Genomic DNA, 20,719 nt, shown 5'->3' on the forward strand with positions numbered 1-20,719 from the left:
AGCCGTTTTTGAATTACTGTGAGAATGGCAGCTTTTTACATTTTTTCCATTGACATGAATGGGTGAAATCTGATGTTCTGTTTGTAGCTCCGCCCACGTGTGCAGGTGGGCCGCGAGACCCCCAGAACATATCACCCCAGGTAGTGAGGGATCTGCATACCAAGTTTCGTTCAAATCGGTCAAGCCGTTTTTGCGTGATCGCGGCACATACACACACACACACATACATACATACATACATACCTCCGATTTTATATATATAGATTGGGCGAGGGTATATCTGTATTCTGTGTGTATGAAAAGGACATGACTTTCTGTTAGCATCGACTGTACATGATCAATTGACTGTGCAGGATCTGGGTTGTTTAGTTTTACAATGAGTGTGTTGGTGTTCTAGTGCTCAGTGCAGTGTTTAAGATGCTGCCTTTTCCTAGATGCACCCTTGTTGTGTGACTCATGGATTATTACTAAAAATAACTCTTTTTTTAATAGAGGAGGGGGTTGTTAAAAAATGATCAGCACTGGCTGTTATATATACTAAGTACGCCACTGGATTCAATGACCCTATTCTAACTTTACTGTTGACCTAGGTGTTGTTCTCTCTCCCCCTCCCACACACACACTATAAAGAATTAAATTAAAGTTGTATTAATAACAAGCAACTATCAAATGACATTATAAGCAAATAAAAATAAAATATTTTTAATACATTGCTAATTATTGCCTGCATCTTTATCTAAACTGTTTTGTCCTGCACTTTGATCTTTATCTGCTACTTTTTTATTTTGCTGTAGTGCAATCACACAGATCTCCTTCAAGGCTCAGTAACACCTCTCCATAAATTATGTGGCAGAGGTCTGGAAGTGGGGATCGCATCTATTTCATATCCTCAGTGAGAACTCAGGAAGGAAGCTAGTGTTCAAAACATTATTAGAGGTGCTGTAGAGCCGTTTGTTGTATGACTGGATGAGCTATATTTATCTTTTTTTTATTTTTTTTAGTTGTTTAAATTCACGCAGAAATAAATGGTTAGATTGAACTTCCCTTTTTAAACCTCTGTACCATTTGAAAGAGGGCGAATATCTAATTATTCACTTCTAGAATTGAATACTTCTTAAATTTAGTAAAAATATTCTGGCACAAGTGTCAAACCTTAAAAAGGAATTCATATTGAGCACTGAAAAATAATAATAATTAATTAATAAAAATAGTACACATTTAATTTTCCCCGTCCCACCCGTCTACTTTTTCATGCCACCCGGCTGGAAAAAAATTTCTGGGGAGAACACTATAGAAGTATATCTGGTCATTTACTATTTGTCTTTAATTAGAGAATTAGAAAGCTAGTTAAAAAAACATGGAGGGAGGGAGACAACAAAGGTAGGGGGAATGATTTTATTTTCAATTTAGTGATTGAATTGTGTCAATTTTGAGAATTTTCATTTGCTGTCTATATTTTGCACTGTTCTGGAAGAAATGCATTTGTTTCTTTTTTTCTGGGGTTGTACTGCATGCAGAATCTTGCATCTTAGAGTTTGTTTGTATATATTTAGTATTTTTAGGGCTCCTTTTATCAAACCGCGCTAGTGGGGTTAATGCGCGTGATGTTTCATCACGCGCTAAACCCTGCGCTGGCCAAAAACTACCACCTGCTTAAGAGGAGGCAGTAGCGGCTAGTGGTTTAATGCGCACTATTACGTGCGTTAAACCGCTAGCGCGGCTTGATAAAAGGAGCCCTTAGTTTTTGGTCCTGTATTTGCATAGGGGTTATCTGTGTTCTGGTAGGAATGAATGTTGAGAAGCATACAGTGTGCTTTATGCAGTTTCATTTTGTGGTTAACCATTATCTGTTGTTAATATAAGATTATATTGTGTGTGTGTATATGAAAACTGAACAGAAAAAATAGTGTTACAATTAGTACTATTATGGGGATGGGGTCTGGAGTGGAGATTGGGCAGAGATAGGTGGGGCCTGGCCCACGACTTAGCCCAGTGTTCTTCAACCACTAGTCCACGGACCGGTGCCGGTCCACAAAATAATTATTTTACTTCCACCGGTCCATAGGTGTAAAAAAGGTTGAAGAAAACTGATTTAGACTGTTGAGAAATTGTAAGCGCACATTCATATTCTGCACAATTGGTACTGAATAATGGGGGTGGAGGAAGACCGATGATTACAGCACTGTGTAGACTAGCTGAATAGCCATTCGGCTGGTGTGTTCTGATTAGTAAATAGTCTGAGGTCTTTTCTCCTCCCCGTTGACCATGGAAAGCATATAAGGAAGAGATTGTTTTCGGACTTACTTAATGAAACATAATATTTATGAATTTTTGACTTCCATTTTTGTTTTCAATCTTACAATATTTATGAAGTTCTGAGTTCCATTTTTGTTTTCAATTGAATAAACAAAGAAGAAATAATTTAAGAATTTTGAATTTTCCAAAATCCCCAATTGTATCAGCCGTTGAAATGGTAAGGAGATATGAGAGAGAGATTGTTAATTTCTTCTGAGAATTTATCTCCAATATTGAGAGTTCAATATATCTCTATTGGGAATAATATAGGAAATTCAACACTGATTGATACGGCTAGAGGGGAGGATGTTCAGATGAACTTAACAAATTTTCTGGAAAGCTCCTTGGAAGTAATTAATAGAGAGAACTACCCTCATTGTGACATTTGCTTTGGAATTTGATAGGGATTTAAATCTTCAGACTTATTTCAGACACATTAATGAGCAATTCCTTGGATCAATACCATGTATGTTTCCTGATATACTGTATCTCAAGTGACACAGAAAAGAAGGAAAGACTGGCATATAGACCTAGAGTCCAAGCCTTGGATGCATCCTTCATATTGAAATTTCCAGCAAAATGTTTTGTGACCTTTAGGTGGAAAAAATTACCAATTTTTTTGAACCTGAGCAATTGTTAGATTTTATTGTGGCCAGAGAAGGGGGAGGAGTAATGATTAGGCCGATAGTCTTTTTTATAGTTTAAAATGAACCGGCTGCCGATTTGTACTCTTGTCACTGCTCCCTAGTATTGAAAAGTTTTTTTTTTTTCTTTTTTCCTTTGTTTTATTTCCTTTACTTGGTCTCAAATATTTTGGACTAAATATCATGATTAATTACTAAAGGGTGTTTTCTTTTATTGTAGCTGTTTCGTGAATTTATTTCTAGATTTCATGTGCTGCCGCCATTGTTGAAGAGTAGGTGCCCGCTGTTCCAACCAAAGCATCAGAATAGTCTTTTTCCTTGAAGTATTGCCCGCTGAAGAAAAGTAGGGTATCCCTTTGGCTTAGGGGATTCCAGAGAGAAAACATCAAAAAGGATTTGTGCCTCCAACTTAATGCCACACTTCCAAAGGGAGGAGAGGGTCTGCAACAACAGGTCCCAGAAGCGCTGCACCAGAGGGCACTGCCAGAACATGTGACCCAAAGTGGCCTCGCAACAACCACACTTGGCACAGCTGGAGGTCAGAGCTATCCCCGCCAAGTAAGCTCTGCGGGAGACATGTAGGCGAAGAGCAAATTTATCTTGCAACAAAGGCTATATATTGAGAGTATACAATCAGGAAAGGTGAGTAGGAATTAAGACCCCCTAAATATTTGATATAATCAGCTGCCCACTGTAAAGGGAAGGGACCCACTCAGGAAGCCCTAACCTCTGGAAATATGAGAAGAGCCTGAGACTTATGATAATTCAATGTAAACCCAGAGAAAGCCCCAAAATGAGAAATAGTATCCAAGAGTATAGGTAAAGACTTCTGGGGGTCAGTTAGAACCAGCAAGAGATCATCAGTGTAAGCAAGTGCCTTAACTGAGACCTCGGACAGCAGGACCCCCGTGATTTCTGGGGACAGCCTAATCAGGGAAAGTAACGGTTCCAAGGTCAAAAGAAAAAACAATGGGGAAAGGGGACACCCCTGTCTAGTTCCAGGGGCAATAGGAAAAGAAGGGGACCGAATCCCATTGACTAACACACATAGAAACATAGAAGATGACGGCAGAAAAGGGCTACAGCCCATCAAGTCTGCCCACTCTGCTTACCCACCCCCTGTCTATGCCTTAATGACCCAATTTCCTTATCTTGACCCTCGTAGGGATCCTACATGGGTATCCCATTTATTCTTAAAGTCTGGCACGCTGTCTGCCTCGATCACCTGCACTGGAAGCTTGTTCCAATGATCAACCACTCTCTCTGTGAAGACATACTTTCTGGTGTAGCCATGAAAGTTTCCCCCCTGAGTTTGAGCGGGTGCCCTCTTGTGGCTGAGGGCCCCATGAGAAAAAAAATATCATCTTCCACTTCGACACATCCCGTGAGGTATTTAAATGTTTCGATCATGTCTCCCCTCTCCCTACGTTCCTCGAGAGTGTAGAGCTGCAATTTGTTCAGTCTCTCTTCGTACGAGAGACCCTTGAGCCCCAAGATCATCCTGGTGGCCGTCCGCTGAACCGATTCAATTCTGCGCACATCTTTACTGTAATGTGGCCTCCAGAATTGCACACAGTACACCAGATGAGGTCTCACCATGGCCCTGTACATCGGCATTATGACTTCAGGCTTTTGGCTGACGAAACTTCTATTGATACAACCCAATATCTGCCTTGCCTTAGATGAAGCCTTCTCCACTTGATTGGCAGTTTTCATGTCTGCACTGATGATTACTCCTAAATCTCGTTCTGCTGAAGTCCTAGTTAAAGTTTCTCCATTCAAGAAGTACATCCTGCATGGATTTCTGCTTCCGAGGTGCATGACATTACATTTCTTAGCATTGAAGCCTAGCTGCCAGGTTAAGGACCAACTTTCCAATGTAAACAGGTCCTGCGCCATATAATTCTGTAAACTGCATTCACGTACTATATTACATAGTTTGGCGTCATCGGCGAATAGCGTTATTTTACCTTGAAGTCCTTGAGTCAGATCCCCTATGAATAGGTTGAAAAGGAGTGGACCCAGGACCGAGCCCTGCGGCACTCCACTGGTCACCTCTGATGTTTTAGAGAGGGTACCATTAACCACCACCCTCTGAAGTCTGCCACTCAGCCAATCATTGACCTATGCAGTTAGTGTCTCTCCTAACCCCATCGATTCCATCTTGCTTAGCAGCCTGCGGTGTGGGACACTGTCAAAAGCTTTACTGAAGTCCAGGTACACGACGTCCAAAGACTCTCCCAAGTCCAACTTTCTTGTTACCCAGTCAAAGAAGCTGATGAAATTGGATTGGCAGGACCTACCCTTGGTGAATCCATGCTGACTGGGATCCCGAAGATTCCCTTCATTCAAGATCGTGTACAATTTGCTTTTAATTAGTGTTTCCATGAGTTTGCACACTATTGATGTGAGACTCACCGGTCTATAATTCGCAGCCTCTGCCCTGCAACCCTTTTTATGCAGAGGAACGACATTAGCTAATTTCCAGTCCAGGGGAACTTTCCCCTTACTTAGGGAGAGATTGAATAGCTCAGCCAACGGTTTCGCCAGGACATCGCTCAATTCTCTGAGCACTCTTGGGTGCAAATTGTCTGGTCCCATGGCTTTGTTCACCTTGAGTCTTGCCAGTTCACTGTAAACTTCACCTGATGTGAACTCAAAATTCTGAAACGGGTCTTCTGTGCTTTGTGTTGCCTTCAACTGCGGACCGTGTCCCGGTGCCTCACAGGTGAAGACTGAGCAGAAGTATTCATTCAGTAGTTCGGCTTTATCGGAATCTGCTTCCACGTAACTTCCGTCCGGTCTTCTAAGGCATACTATCCCGCCTGTGTTCCTTTTTCTGACACTAATATACCTGAAGAAGGATTTGTCCCCCTTTTTAATGTTTTTTGCAAGAATTTCTTCCACTTGAAGTTTTGCCTCCCTAACTGCCATTTTGACCGCTGTAGACCTGGTCCTATATTCTACCTTTGCCTCTCTTTTCTCCATGCGCTTGTAGGAGAGAAACACTTTTTTCTTCTCCTTAATGAGGTGCGAGATCTCCGCGGTGAACCATTGGGGTTTATTGTTTCTTTGTCGTTTATTTACTGATTTTATGAAGCGGCTAGTTGCTTCATGTATGGTTGATTTCAGTGTTAACCACTTAGCTTCTACATCATCGGTCTCCGCTTGGTCCTGCAGCGTCCGATGGATGAAATCTCCCATGCGTGCGAAGTCTGTGCCCCGGAAATTGAGTACCTTTGTTTTCGTGTTTGATCTAGGGAAGCCTTTCCTAAGGTTGAACCATACTATGTTGTGGTCGCTGGAGGCTAGCGTATCTCCTACTGAGACCTCTGAGACGCTTTCCCCGTTGGTGAATACCAGGTCGAGGATCGCCTGGGCCCTATTGGGCTCTGTTACCATTTGTTTGAAACGTGCTCCCTTTATGGAGGTTAAGAGCCTCCTGCTACCGCTGGTTGTCGCTGAAAATGAGTTCCAGTCTGCATCAGGCATATTGAAGTCCCCTAGCAGTACAGCTTCTCCTCGTAGAGTGATATTCTCTATGTCTTCAATTAATTCTGCATCCATGTCTTCCAGTTGTCTTGGGGGTCTGTATACCACACCTAGATACAGGCATTTTTCTCTGCCTCTTGCCAGGTTTACCCAGAGGGACTCCCCGGTGTACTTGACATCTGTGATCCTGGTGGTTTTGATGTCCTCTTTAATGTATAGAGCTACCCCCCCTCCTAACCTGCCGTCTCTGTCCTGACGAAGTAGATTGTAGCCCGGTATAGCTATATCCCACCCAAGTGAGTCCGTGAACCAAGTTTCAGATATTGCCACTACATCTAGGTCAGCATTCCTTTTTTCAGCCTCTAATTCTAGAATTTTGTTACCTAAACTGTGTGCATTGACATACATGGCCCTCCATATCTTGTGTTTGCTAAGTCCCTGTGAGGCGTATCCTACCCGAGTCGGTGTGACTCCTAAAGAACTGTTTGCAATGTGGGTACTTACCTTGGACATGGAAGCGGAGTTTCGACTCACCTCATCAGGATAATTCCTTTCTGCACTAATATGTGAATGGGTACCCTCCCCCGACTTACCTAGTTTAAAGCCCTGTGAAGCAGGCGGGCTAGTCAGTGTCCGAAGACATTCTTACCCCTACTGGTCAGATGGAGTCCGTCTGGTCCCTGAAGTCCTTGTAGCGCTTCCCCATGGTTTAGGAATCTGAAGTTCATATCCCGGCACCATCCCTGTAGCCACTCGTTCGTCCTCAGGATACGTTCATCTCTGGCTCTTCCCTTGCCTCTAACTGGGAGGATCGATGAGAAAACCACCTGCGCTCCTGTCCGATTCAACCTCTCACCCAGTACTCCAAAGACTCTGGTGATGGTCTCCGGTGTGTTCCTGGCAGTGTCGTTGGTTCCTATGTGGACAAGAAGCATAGGAAAGTGGTCTCGGGACGTGAGTAGTCTATCCAGACTGGCGGTGACATCTTGTATCCTGGCTCCAGGCAGACAGCAGACCTCCCTAGATTGAATATCCGGTCTGCAAATTGGTCCCTCGGTGCCCCTCAGCATGGAATCCCCGATGACTATTACTCTGCGCTTCTTTGGGGGGAGCCGGTCAGTTGTCCCTGGAGATGGAGCTGTGTATTGGGCCTGCTCCTGTTCCTCATCGGCAATTCCTTCCTGAAAAATCTGGAATCTGTTCCGCAGGGTGAGTTGAGGGGTTGATGTATAGCTGCCCTGTTTGTAAGAAGAAGGAGAAGATGAAAAGATTGAAAAAGGGGGGGAGTCTTCTATGTTTGCCCATGGAGGAGGTCACCAGCTGCCAGGAGTCAGTGCCGCTAGCCATTTCCTGTATCCCAATTGCTGGTTTCAAAGCTGATGATTTGGGTGTCTCGAGGATGGGACTTGTCATGGGCCTGCTCGGTGATTTGGGACAGCTCCTGGACGACTCCGATGTAGGGTTATGATAAAGAGCTTTAATGGCCTGTAGGACCATGCCGTGTACGCCCAAATAGAAAAGGACCCCAAATAAAAAGGGCTACAGCACTTTATCAAAAGCTTTTTCGGCGTTCAGGCTGACCACCATGGAGGGCACCTCGTGATGTTGACAATGGGCCATAGCCCAAAGCAATTTCCAGACATTCAAGACTGATTGATGGCCTCTAACAAAGCCCACCTGTTCTTCCCCAATCAACTCTGGTAGGATCATAGCTAGCCTGGACACCAAAAGTGTAGAAAACAACTTAAGATCTACATTTATTAAAGAAATTGGTCGATAGGCAGTCACCAGTGCAGCATCCGCCTTAGGTTTGGGGAGTAAAGTAATCAAAGCAGAGTTAGCCTGGTCCGGGAATGCTTCCTCATGCAAAGCAGTGTCATAGTAAGCAAGGAGGGGTCATACCAAGGGAACCTGTAGTATCCTATAAAATTCCCCAGAAAATCCATTAGGCCCTGGGAAAGAGCCCAATTTGAGGGAAGCTATGGCTTTTTGGAGCTCCAGGGCCGTGAAAGGAGAACTCAAAGTATCTAATTGTGTTGCAGAGAGCCGAGGTAACTGAGACTGAAGCAAAAAATCTCCAAGGGAGGCCTCCGATGGAGAGGCTCCCTTATCATATAAGGAGGAGAAGAATTCTGCAAACATACAGGAAATTTGTTCAGGTTTAGAATGTAGTGTGCCTGTGGAATCTTTGATGGCAGTGATATGTCTGGGCCCTCCCCATGCTTTAACTATGGTTGCCAGCAACTTCCCACTCTTGTTGCCATAATGGAAAAACTTCCATGTCCTGTAGAACAACATGCATCATAGAGTCCAAAGCCAATTGAGAGGTCAGCAAGACCTCCTTATTAGCCCGAGAGGGGATCCTAACATACACCACCTTGTGCTTCTGAACCTGTTTCTCCAAACCCAAGGTACCAGCGGTCAACCATTTATTTCGAGCACTAACATAGGCAATTATATCTCCCCGGAGCATAGCCTTCCCCACCGACCAAAACAAAAATGGGCCATTAAGATGTATCAAATTATTTTGAGCATAATCCTCCCACTTTGTATGAAGATACTTAGAAAATTGAGGATCCTTATACAGATAAGCAGGAAATCGCCACCCCCCCCTCCCCCTGTTGATGTTAGAAATGAGGGGACTCTAGCTCAATCCACATCATGCAGTGATCAGACACTTCCCCAGGGCCCACTACCACTGAAGAGATAAAAGGAAACAACCCCCGCTGAACAAAAACATAGTCCAGACGGAAATAAGGTCCATGGGCCCTGGAGAGGTATGTGTAATCCCTCTCTCTCGGGTGTAACGAGCGCCACGTGTCCACCAAATCCAGAGCTGTAGTAAAAGCCACTAAATCATTACTTGCCCCTTCACCTCCAGAAGGAAGACCAGTGGACCTATTCAGATTAGGGTCATGTACCAAGTTCATATCCCCCACCACCATCAAGTTATCTAGTTGAGCAGTAGTACAGAAGTGCAACAGATCTCTATAGAACTGCTTATCTCTGTGTGGGACCGTAAACTACTAATAAAGGGCACGGCCTCGTAAATTCAAATCGAGCAATAGGTAGCGGCCCTGAGAGTCACTTAGGCGGAGTGTAGCTGTGCATTTTAATGATTTACGTATAAGAACCGCCCCCCCCTCCCGTGTCTGCTCCCAGAGGAAAAAAGTAGATGGCGCCAATCCACGAGCGCTGTAACTTTTGGTGTTCTGCATCAGAGAGTAGTGTTTCTGGAAGGCACACTATATCGGCCCCTTGCCTTTGGAGAGCTTGCAAGATTTTAGTGCGTTTTATGGGAGAGGTAATACCCCACACATTCCAAGAAACAATTTTAGTGGTAGCCAGGCTAAGTAAGAATAAAGATCCGCCAGAGACAGAAGAAGAAAAAAAAAAAAAAAACAGAGGAAAAGCAAAACAATGCCACTCTCAACCCAGACACAAATCCCAGCAACCCAACTCCAATACCCCAACACCCCACACAAACCACATGGGCACAAGTCCCACGAAATACAGTGCTAGCGCTGGGGAGATTCACAGAAATGTATAGGGCCTCACCCCATACCACCAGCCATCTGTGCAAGGCCTTAGCGGGCCTGAGAGTGTGTGAACACATCCCCCAGAGCCCCACAATAGGCCTACAAAATAAGCAGATCATGAACAAGCTAACAGCCAAGTCAATGGTTAAGGGAGTCCAAAATTACTTGAGCCTTGTCTACTGAGTCAAACACGGTCCAGGAACCATCTCGGAAAATTTTCAGGATAGCTGGGTAGAGAAACAAAAATCTGATCTTCTCAGCCAGTGCAGCACAAATAGGATGAAATTTTTTCTGGCGGGACTGCAACGTAGAAGAATAGTCCTGAAAGATATAAACCCTATGATCCTCATACTGCAAAGAGTCCTGACGATCTCTGTATTTACACAGCAGCGCTGCTTTGTAAAGGTAGTTGTGCACTTTCACAATTACTGCTCGTGGTCTTTGCTGTCCCTCTACCGCCCGACCCAGGTGATGTGCTCTCTCAAAGCATATGGGTCCCATATCTGCCAGCAAGGGGAGCTCTTTTTGGAGCCAGGAGGTGAGCAGGGTGCCGAGCTGTTGGTCAGGTAAAGATTGAGGCAGCCCCACAAATCTTAGGTTACTCCTCCTGGAGCGATTCTCCAAGTCCTCTAGTTTAGCGGCCTACTCAGTCACCGCAGTCGTCGGGACTCTGGCCAAATTGGTGTCCTTGAGCTCCGACACCCGTAATTTCAGCTCCCCCGTTCGTCTCACGGTGTCTGGGAGCAAGGCATCCACCTGCCCCAGCTGACAGGACAATTTTTCGAGCTGGGGCTCCAAAGTGCATTTTACCGCACTAGATAGCTGGGTCAGCTGGGCCGGAGTAAACTCCTCCGTGGAAGCTGTTAACGACGGTGCCATTTTCTCCACCACCTCCTTGCTTGCCTCTTGCGGCTTTTTGGTAGATTTACCTGCCATCCCTCTGTCAAGTTGTAAATATCTGTCCATATGGGAGGCAGGACGAAAGATCGGTATTGCAGCCCAAAAGAAGCGAAATTTTTAGCGCGGTGAGTAGTGATGTAAAGCGGGGCCCGGGAGCAGAGCTAACCCACGTTTTCCTCTGCTCACATCATCGCGTGATCCCCCTTAATCTTCAATTTATATATCGGGTCATCTCCCAATGGAGCTCAACTCGGTTCACATGTAATTAAGACTAGAGTACATAAGAAGAAGAGCATAAGAGAAGCAAGAGCTGTATTATTATCATTTCGTTGATACTGTAGCTAAGCCGTTTAAATATTGTGTGAACAGCAGAGTTTTCAGGGCTTTATGAAATAGTTGAGGCTGGCCTATCAGTCTAATAGTCAGGCAGTCTACCAGCTTGAAGACAAGAGATTGACTAAACTTCCCAACAGATTTAATTCCCTTAAAGGAGGGGAAAGATAACATATAAGAAAAACCCCACAATCCCTGCTGGATTCCCTTGAAGACGAGTTGAATGGCTTGCATGAAGAACAGAAGGAGGATGAGTTCTCTGCCTCAGAAGATGTGTTGGGCTATTTCGGAAGGAATAGCTGCATACCATGATATCTAGGGCAGTGTTTCTCAACCTTTTCAAGCCGAGTATCCCCTAAGCCTAACAAATGCCAACCGAGTACCCCTGGCCAAACTCCGCCCCAGATCTGCCCAAACTCCGCCCCTGACTCCACCTCCATAATCATAATTTTTTTAAAAAATTTAATTTTTTATACCGTTCTCCCAGGGGACGGTTTACATTACTTTATTCAGGTACTCAAGCATTTTTTCCTGTCTGTCCCAGCAGTCTCACAATCTATCTAATGTACTTGGGGCAATGGGGGGGGGGGTTATGTGACTTGCCCAGGGTCACAAGGAGCACAGGAAGCCAAGGGTTATGTGACTTGCCCAAGGTCACAAGGGTTTGAACCCACAACCTCAGGGTGCTGAGGCTGTAGCTTTATCCATTGCAAATGAAAGGCAACTAGGACTTATAGTGTTGTCATCAAAAATAATAATTAACTCTAGAGCTCTCAGACACCTGCGTTAGCTACAACGAGTTGTTAAAGCTAACTAATGCAGGAAAGGAGGTATCTTTCATCGAGCTCCAGAGTAGTCTAAAACTTTTTTTTAGGAATTTTAAGATGCTACATGTTATAAACTTTATGTGCAAAGTATTATAAACTAAGAACACAATTGAAGAACCAGCACTTAGCTTATGTGGTGTCTTTTGCCGGTATTTTTTTCAATGCGAATCCTGACCCAACGGGCCCCGTTTCACCCTATTAGGGGCTTCATCAGGGGTAAATGTCTAAAAGATAAAGATAAAAACTTCATGAATCATAAATAATTATTGTTTTAGACAAACTCATATTGTTGACGGGTACTTACTGAGCTGCTAAAGCTCAATCTTTAAAGTTGAAAAATGGCGCTGGCAAACACTGAACGCCACGCATGCGCTTTAAAGCTTATCCACAGCTGTTTACAATGCTAGTTGCGCATGTCTGATGTTGTTACAAATCTGACTCGATATTTGTTTTGAAAATTACTGTAAAAGTTGAAAGTGAAATGTCAAAAGAAAGAACACCACTCTACAGTGGTATTGAGTCCCCTGGGTTTAAGAGTTCCCAGACGAAAAATCCAGAGGGACTCTCTCTGTTGTAGTTTTCTTTTTCGGTCTCCTCCTCTAGGATTGCGCACATTCTTTGTAAATGCAAAAGAATCTTAAGTCTGAAAACTTATGTTTCTTCTCAGTGCAGTGTTCTACCAGTGGAGCATTTAACTTGTTACATTTAAGACTGGACTTATGCTCACTCATTCTTATCCTGAAAGGACGTGTGGCCATGCCGACGTAAAGCATATTGCAAGGGCATATGATTACGTACATGATAAAGTTGGAATCACACGATAAAAAATGTCTGATGTCATATTTTTTACCATCTTGAGGGTTAACAAACGTCTTCTGTGTTAACGTTAAATCACATACACTACATCGTCCACATTTGTAGAAACCCAAAGGCAACATTCTAGATGATGTTATAGAAGATTTTCCCATGGTGTTAACTGTAGGGGATAACAGATCTTTAAAATTGCTGCCTCGTGAAAAGACTATTTGTAAATCTTGATCCTTAAAAATGGGGTGGGTTTGTATGATCTTCCAGTTGTTTTTAAGAATTCTGGCTGTCATATTGCCATGTGTGGAATAGCGAAGGACACAAATGAATTTATCTGATGGTGTGTTTTCTGTAGTTTTAACCCTCTTTTGTAACAGCCAGTCTCGTTGATATTATTTTGCTCTTTTGAAAGCTTTTTTCAAAATGTCTTTGGGGTAACCTCTTTTTTTCAAGTTTCTTGCTTAAATTTTTAGAATGTTTTTTGAAACTTTTGTCTGTTGAACAGTTCCTTTTTAAGCGTAAGAACTGTGAAAAAGGAAGGTTTCTCCTTAGACTTGCTGGATGGCAACTGTTGAAATTAAGAAAAGTGTTGCGATCTGTAGGCTTGGTGTGCACCTCAAACTCAAAATGGTCAAACTGTTGGATAATAATCAAGTCTAAGAACACCAATCTGATTTTTGAAAAATTCATGGTAAAGTTATATTTGTATCGCAACTATTAAGCCAAATTGTAAATCTTTTTAGCTCTTCTTCCGAGCCTTTCCAGAGCACCAAAATATCGTCAATATAACGGAACCAGCTGTATATGAGGTGTTCAAAAGGAGAATTTTTCACTCATCATTTTTCCTTTTCAAATCCTGCCATGTAAAGGTTTGCTATAGAGGGAGCGTACACAGCCCCCATGGCTACTCCTTTTAACTGCTTATAAAACCTTTCATCAAGGGGTATTAGAGGGCGATTTGACTTCAAAAGATTATAGATTTTTAAACAAACAGGCACCTATGGTTCCAGCATTTTATGTATTACCAAAAATACATAAGAGTCTTATCAACCCTCCAGGGAGGCCAATCATGTCATCTAGAGGTTCATCGACGAATTTCTTAAAGATGAGGTCAAGAAAATAGATTCTTATGTTCAAGATTCCAGAGACATCATGTTAAAATTAACTGATGTCTGCAGTGACAGTTTTCCATTCATTCTAGCAACGTTTGATGTGACTTCATTGTACACCTCGATTCCCCAAGACGATGCTTTAATGACCATTCAAAAAGTATTTGAATCGAGAGAGAGACCACATACCATACCTACGTCATTTCTACTACAGTTGGCTAAAATTGCCATGAAAGAGAATTTTTTCATTTACGATGAAAGGTTTATAAGCAGTTAAAAGGAGTAGCCATGAGGGCTGTGTTCGCTCCCTCTATAGCAAACCTTTACATGGCAGGATTTGAAAAGGACTGGGTATAAAATTCTCCTTTTTAACACCTCATATACAGCTGGTTCCGTTATATTGACAATATTTTGGTGCTCTGGAAAGGCTCGGAAGAAGAGCTAAATAGATTTACAATTTGGCTTAATAGTTGCGATACAAATATAACTTTTACCATGAATTTTTCAAAAACCAGATTGGTGTTCTTAGACTTGATTATTATCCAACAGTTTGACCATTTTGAGTTTGAGGTGCACACCAAGCCTACAGATTGCAACACTTTTCTTAATTTCAACAGTTGCCATCCAGCAAGTCTAAGGAGAAACCTTCCTTTTTCACAGTTCTTACGCTTAAAAAGGAACTGTTCAACAGACAAAAGTTTCAAAAAACATTCTAAAAATTTAAGCAAGAAACTTGAAAAAAGAGGTTACCCCAAAGATATTTTGAAAAAAGCTTTCAAAAGAGCAAAATACTATCAACGAGACTGGCTGTTACAAAAGAGGGTTAAAACTACAGAAAACACACCATCAGATAAATTCACTTGTGTCCTTCGCTATTCCACACATGGCAATATGGCAGCCAGAATTCTTAAAAACAACTGGAAGATCATACAAGATTTACAAGATTTACAAATAGCCTTTTCACGAGGCAGCAATTTTAAAGATCTGTTTTCCCCTACAGTTAACACCATGGGAAAATCTTCTATAACATCATCTAGAATGTTGCCTTTGGGTTTCTACAAATGTGGACGATGTAGTGTATGTGATTTAACGTTAACACAGAAGATGTTTGTTAACCCTCAAGATGGTAAAAAATATGACATCAGACATTTTTTATCGTGTGATTCCAACTTTATCGTGTATGTAATCATATGCCCTTGCAATATGCTTTACGTCGGCATGTCCACACGTCCTTTCAGGGTAAGAATGAGTGAGCATAAGTCCAGTCTTAAATGTAACAAGTTAAATGTTCCACTGGTAGAACACTGCACTGAGAAGAAACATAAGTTTTCAGACTTAAGATTCTTTTGCATTGACAAAGAATGTGCGCATCCTAGAGTAGGAGACAGAAAAAGAAAACTACAACAGAGAGAGTCCCGCTGGATTTTTCGTCTGGGAACTCTTAAACCCAGGGGACTCAATACCACTGTAGAGTGGTGTTCTTTCTTTTGACATTTCACTTTCAACTTTTACAGTAATTTTCAAAACAAATATTGAGTCAGATTTGTAACATCAGACATGCGCAACTAGCATTGTAAACAGCTGTGGATAAGCTTTAAAGCGCATGCGTGGCGTTCGGTGTTTGCCAGCGCCATTTTTCAACTTTAAAGATTGAGCTTTAGCAGCTCAGTAAGTACCCGTCAACAATATGAGTTTGTCTAAAACAATAATTATTTATGATTCATGAAGTTTTTATCTTTATCTTTTAGACATTTACCCCTGATGAAGCCCCTAATAGGGTGAAACGGGGCCCGTTGGGTCAGGATTCGCATTGAAAAAAATACCGGCAAAAGACACCACATAAGCTAAGTGCTGGTTCTTCAATTGTGTTCTTAGTTTATAATACTTTGCACATAAAGTTTATTACACGTAGCATCTTAAAATTCCTAAAAAAAAGTTTTAGACTACTCTGGAGCTCGATGAAAGATACCTCCTTTCCTTCATTAGTTAGCTTTAACAACTTGTTGTAGCTAACGCAGGTGTCTGAGAGCTCTAGAGTTAATTATTATTTTTGATGACAACACTATAAGTCCTAGTTGGCTTTCATTTGAGAATTTGAGGACTTTTTCCATTACTTTGATAGTGTGCTTTATCCATTGCGCCACACTCTCCCCTAATACTAATTGTAATGCAATTTCTTTCATCCATTTTTCATATACACACAATATAATCTTGTTAATACATAATGGTAACCAAAAAAACAAAATAAAAACAAAGCACACTGTATGCAGAGAAAATGCTAAGTATCATTTATATTCGGGGTTTTTTCAAAGATGTTAAGGTAGACGACTTTAAAATCGACAAATTTTGATTACATTTTTCCTACCTTTGTTGTCAGGTGATTTCATGAGTCTCGGGTTGCACTTCCTTCTGACTGTCCAATATTTCTTTCTTTTTCTCTTTCACAATCCAGCCCCTTTGGGTCCAGGTCTCCTTCTTTCTCCCTCCTCTGTTATGATTGTACATCTCTCTGTTCTTCCTCAGGGTCTCTCTCCCCTCTGTTGCACTTTCCATAGTCCAGCATTTGCCTCCTGTCTTTCCCCTTTGGTCCAGGCCTTTCTCTCTCTCTGTCGTTCTTCTGCTTACAACCCCCCCAAACCCGGTCTATGTCCCCCTCAGTGCCTTCCAGCCTTTGTCCCATCCCATCCCCCGAAGCCAGCCTGCCTGTCTGCCTTTCTCCCTCCCTGTCATGCCGAAGCTAGCCTTCCTGCCTGCCTCGCCGAAGCCTGGCCTACCCGCTGCTGATTCGAGGGGAAGGGCCAGGCGCGTGCAGCGATTGCATGCCGCCGGCCCACAAGCTGTCCCCCAACGTCAATTCTGACATTGGAAAGAAGGTCTGGGTCAGCCAAGCTGCGATTGGCTGGCCTGGACTTTCTCTCCGATGTCAGAATTGTCGTCGGGTTAAGGCTTGTGGACCGGTGGTGTGCAATCGCTGCACGTGCCTGGCCCTTCCATTCCTGAAGTTGTGGCAGTGGGTGGGGGGGGGCGGGCGGTGAGCAGTCCGCATACCCCCAACACGTGGCCCACATGGGTGACAGATGCTTTCCAGATACTTGTGAATATGAAAGAGGCTAAAGAATGGGACCTAATAACCAAAGGCACTTTTGAACCCCTCATAAAGTAATTCTGCTTGTAATACTGGCTGAATGAGGGACACTGAAGGGAGATTTCTGTGGGTTACTAAAATAGATGCGTCGGTCACAGCAGTAAAATATTCACATGACCATTCCTATAGAAGATGCAATAGCAATATAGGAAGGTAGAAGCAGTTCTAAAACACATCTTCACAATTATGTCAATGTCTTTGCAGATGGCTGTTTGGGGTGGGGGGAGTTATGTAGGGTCCTTCTACAGGGAACACAACAGTTCTTGTTAGAGTCTTTGAAGTCTAGGGTAACATATCTGGAAATAAGTGCTGTGTTTAGTTGATGCATTGTACAGAACAATCTTATTTGCATCTTGGCCAGGAGTTTGGCTTCTGCAGCAATGATGCATAGGTGGTGGTGTCTTAGACATTGGAATGCTAAACTAAAAATTTATTTTTAGGGAGACTTTCCTCTTCAGGAAAAACTTGAAGAAATTAGCTTAGTTCAGGACTTTTGGGGGATCCAACCAAGGTTGACCACCTGGAGGGAAGCAATAGCACTAGCAGACCTAGCTTCAAAAATTCTAGGAAAGTATGAACTGAACAGACAAAATGTACCTCACTTGGGCAAGCGAGCAGATGTTTTCCATCTTTTCAAGCCTTAAAAAATCTGAAAGGCAATGGCATCAGTTTAGCATGGGGAACCCTAGCTACCCAAAGAGGAGTGGTGGGACCATACCTCCGTGATGCAAAAAGTTAGTTGCCCTGTCCCGGTTCTTCCATTTTGAACCAAGAATCAGCATAGATAGGAGTGAGTGGTGGGGATTGCTTCTGGCCTGTCTTACTCTTTTAGTTAGGCCTGGGTAAGGCCTTAGGGGCAGATGGAGATGTTTTTAGGAAGCGGATGGATACCCTTGAGGAGGAATTTCAGGATGGGTATATGTTTGGAGGGGCTTTGGGAGGTAAGTGGATGCTTGGGCAGGAGGACTTCAGGAAGTAGGTGTATGCTGTTGGGGTGTCTTTGGGAAGTGGCTGCATGATGTTGGGGTGTCTTTGGGAGGTGGGTGCATGCTGTTGGTATTTTTGGTAGGGAAAATGCTCTAGAAGGGAGCCTTTGGGTAGGTGGAGGTGACAAAACTAAACCTCCTTGATGCCTGTTTCCTGGTTAGCTAACTGAGTAGCAAGTTAATTATTGTCACTATCTGCTAACTGCCAGGATAGTTCTGTGGTGGTCAGAGGGGAGCAATTAAAATGTGATTAACTGCAATCAGAATTTTTGATCAAAGAGATATGTTAATTGTAAGAACATTTGTGTGAAGACTAATATGTGCTGGAACAATATGCTTTATAGCTTTTTCCTTTCATTTTTTAATTCTTCTTATATCTGAAACTGTCAATTTTCTTGACTTCTAATTGTGACAGCTTGGGGAGACCTGGAGTAGATTGCTGTTGCCAGCATGATAGTGCTGCAGCTATACTGCATCTACAGTTCTTAATTAATGAGGTAAGTAAAAGCATAAATTCTCATTTGTCCATTTTTGAGTAATATTTTTTGTTGAAGTAATTGTATACCTTGAGAACAATTCCAATTTATAAGATATAGATCACAGCTTAAAGGGAATGAGTTTGTCAGCATTGCTTTAGCAAAAGATAAACAAATTGGATGGTGAAGAGCTAGTTTATATATTATATTTTAATTTTCAGAAGATGTTTGACAAACTTTCATATGAGGGGTTCCTTTGGAAAATAAAGATTTATGGGATTGGAGGCAATATCCTTTTATTGATCACAAACTGTCTAAAACAAAGACGATAGAGTAGGACTGAATGGTCAATTACCCACATGGGAAAAGGTCACTAGTATAGTGCTCCAAGGATCTGCTTTGGAACATATGCTGTTTAGCATATTCATAAAGGATCAGGAGATAGGTGTGACAGGTACCACCCAAGAAAAAGATCTTGGAATGACTGTGGATAAATACATTGAAATTTTCTACTCAGTGTGGCTCTGTATAGATCCTGTTGCATCTGCAACTTCAGTATTGTGTGTAGTTTGTTTATTTTACAGATTTATCTTGCATTATATAAAAGCCTAATTGAATTACAAAATATACACAATACAATCAAATCAACAAACAGTAAAACAAAACAAATAATTTGCATAGAGTTGCAAAAATCAACTAAACAAAATCATGAACTATAAAACCTGCAGTTCTGGTAGCCCCATCTCAAAAAGAATTCAAGATGAATAGAAAAGATTCAGAGAAGGTCAACAAAATTGAAAGGGGATGAACTACCTCCTTAATGAAGAAAGGCTAAACAGGTTATGATATAAGACAAGGGGATGATAGAAGTTTTTAAAAATTATGAGTGGGGTAGAATGGTTAAAGAGGGAAACCTGTCAAACAATGTAAAACAAAAAAGACACTTTGTGAAACTGACCCACAGATTGAAAATACAGTAGAATCCTGGTTAACCGGTCAACCAGCCGTCACTCTCAACCAACCAGCAAAAAGAAAAAAAAAATGTTACCCACGCTGACCCTACAACCCTCTCTGTCTCCCTCTAGCCTCCAAAGCAGCAGTGAAAGCCCCCAACAATTCCCCTCTCTCCCTCCATCCCCAAAGCAGCAGCAGCAGTAGTGTCAGCTCCCAACAATCTCCCTACCTCCCGCCCCCGAAGTGACAGCCAATCAATAGAGGCAGTGTTGTAAACTGGCTGCTTTTGGCCAGCCCCGGCAGAGCCTTTCCTCTGCCGTGTCTTCTGATGCAGTAGAGGAAAGGCCCTGCTGGGCCTGGCCACAAGCAGTCTGTTTACAGTGCTGCCTCTGCTGACTTGTGCTGCTGCTGCTGCTTTGGGAGAGCCGCAGGTAAGAGATACAAGACCAGGAGGGAAGGAGGAGAAGGTGGATCAAATGTGTGTGGGGGGGAGGGAGGAAAGGACATGGATGCTGGACCTGTGATAAATAGTAGTAGTAGGGTGAAGGGGAGGGAAGATGGATGAATGTTGTATCCATAAGTGGGGGGAGAGGGAAAGTGACCCAGAACAGAAAGGAGGGTGGGAAGGGAGGAACAGATGCTGAAACCTACAAGTGTGGGTAGGGGGATGATAGAGAGAGGAAGAGAGAGTGACGCAAACTAGAAAGGAGAGGTGGGAAGGGAGAGAAAGCGATTTTTATAGTAACTGTCAAGCAACTGGAAACTACAGTTATCTAGCATCTACCAATCCCCATGGGTGCCAGATAACTGAGTTTGCTGTTAAATTATAGATTTTTTTTGACACAGCACTTCATCACATTGTGGAGTCTATTACTGGAAGATGTGGTCAAGGCAACAAAACATTGCAAGATTCAAAAAAGGATTGGACAGATTAAGAAAAGCCCAAAAATTTAACCAAGAAGCCTTGGAATGTCATTGTTCATCCCTGGAAATTAACTAAGGAAAATAGATTAAGAGTTCCTTTTACTAAGCTGCTATAGCGTTTTTAGCGCATGCAGAATTTTAGCGTGCGCTAAATCCGCGCTACGCGGCTAGAACTAACGCCAACTCAATGCTATTGCAGCTTAGTAAAAGGAGCCCTAACTGTTTGGGATCTGCTAATTACTTAATAAGACTGGCCATTGTCAGAGATGGGATGTTGATCTTGAAGGA

At 42.7% G+C, this 20,719-nt stretch overlaps 1 protein-coding gene across 6 annotated transcripts in view; it reads left to right on the top strand.

Moving 5' to 3' along the window:
• STXBP5L (syntaxin binding protein 5 like) overlaps positions 1-20,719 on the top strand; it is an 815,959-nt gene that overhangs the window by 84,192 nt on the left and 711,048 nt on the right. For 5 of the 6 annotated variants that reach the window (XR_004539193.1, XM_033941651.1, XM_033941652.1 and 2 more), the window contains exon 3: positions 18,493-18,574. The exons of the other annotated variant lie outside the window; for it this stretch is intronic. Coding sequence is in view for 4 of the 5 variants with exons in the window: in XM_033941651.1 (XP_033797542.1) it covers positions 18,493-18,574 (82 nt within the window). In the remaining variant the exon portion in view is untranslated. The remainder of the gene's footprint in view (positions 1-18,492; positions 18,575-20,719) is intronic. 6 annotated transcript variants of the gene reach the window in all.

Source organism: Geotrypetes seraphini, chromosome 4 (assembly GCF_902459505.1).
Source record: "Geotrypetes seraphini chromosome 4, aGeoSer1.1, whole genome shotgun sequence".
NCBI classification, from domain to species: domain Eukaryota; kingdom Metazoa; phylum Chordata; class Amphibia; order Gymnophiona; family Dermophiidae; genus Geotrypetes; species Geotrypetes seraphini.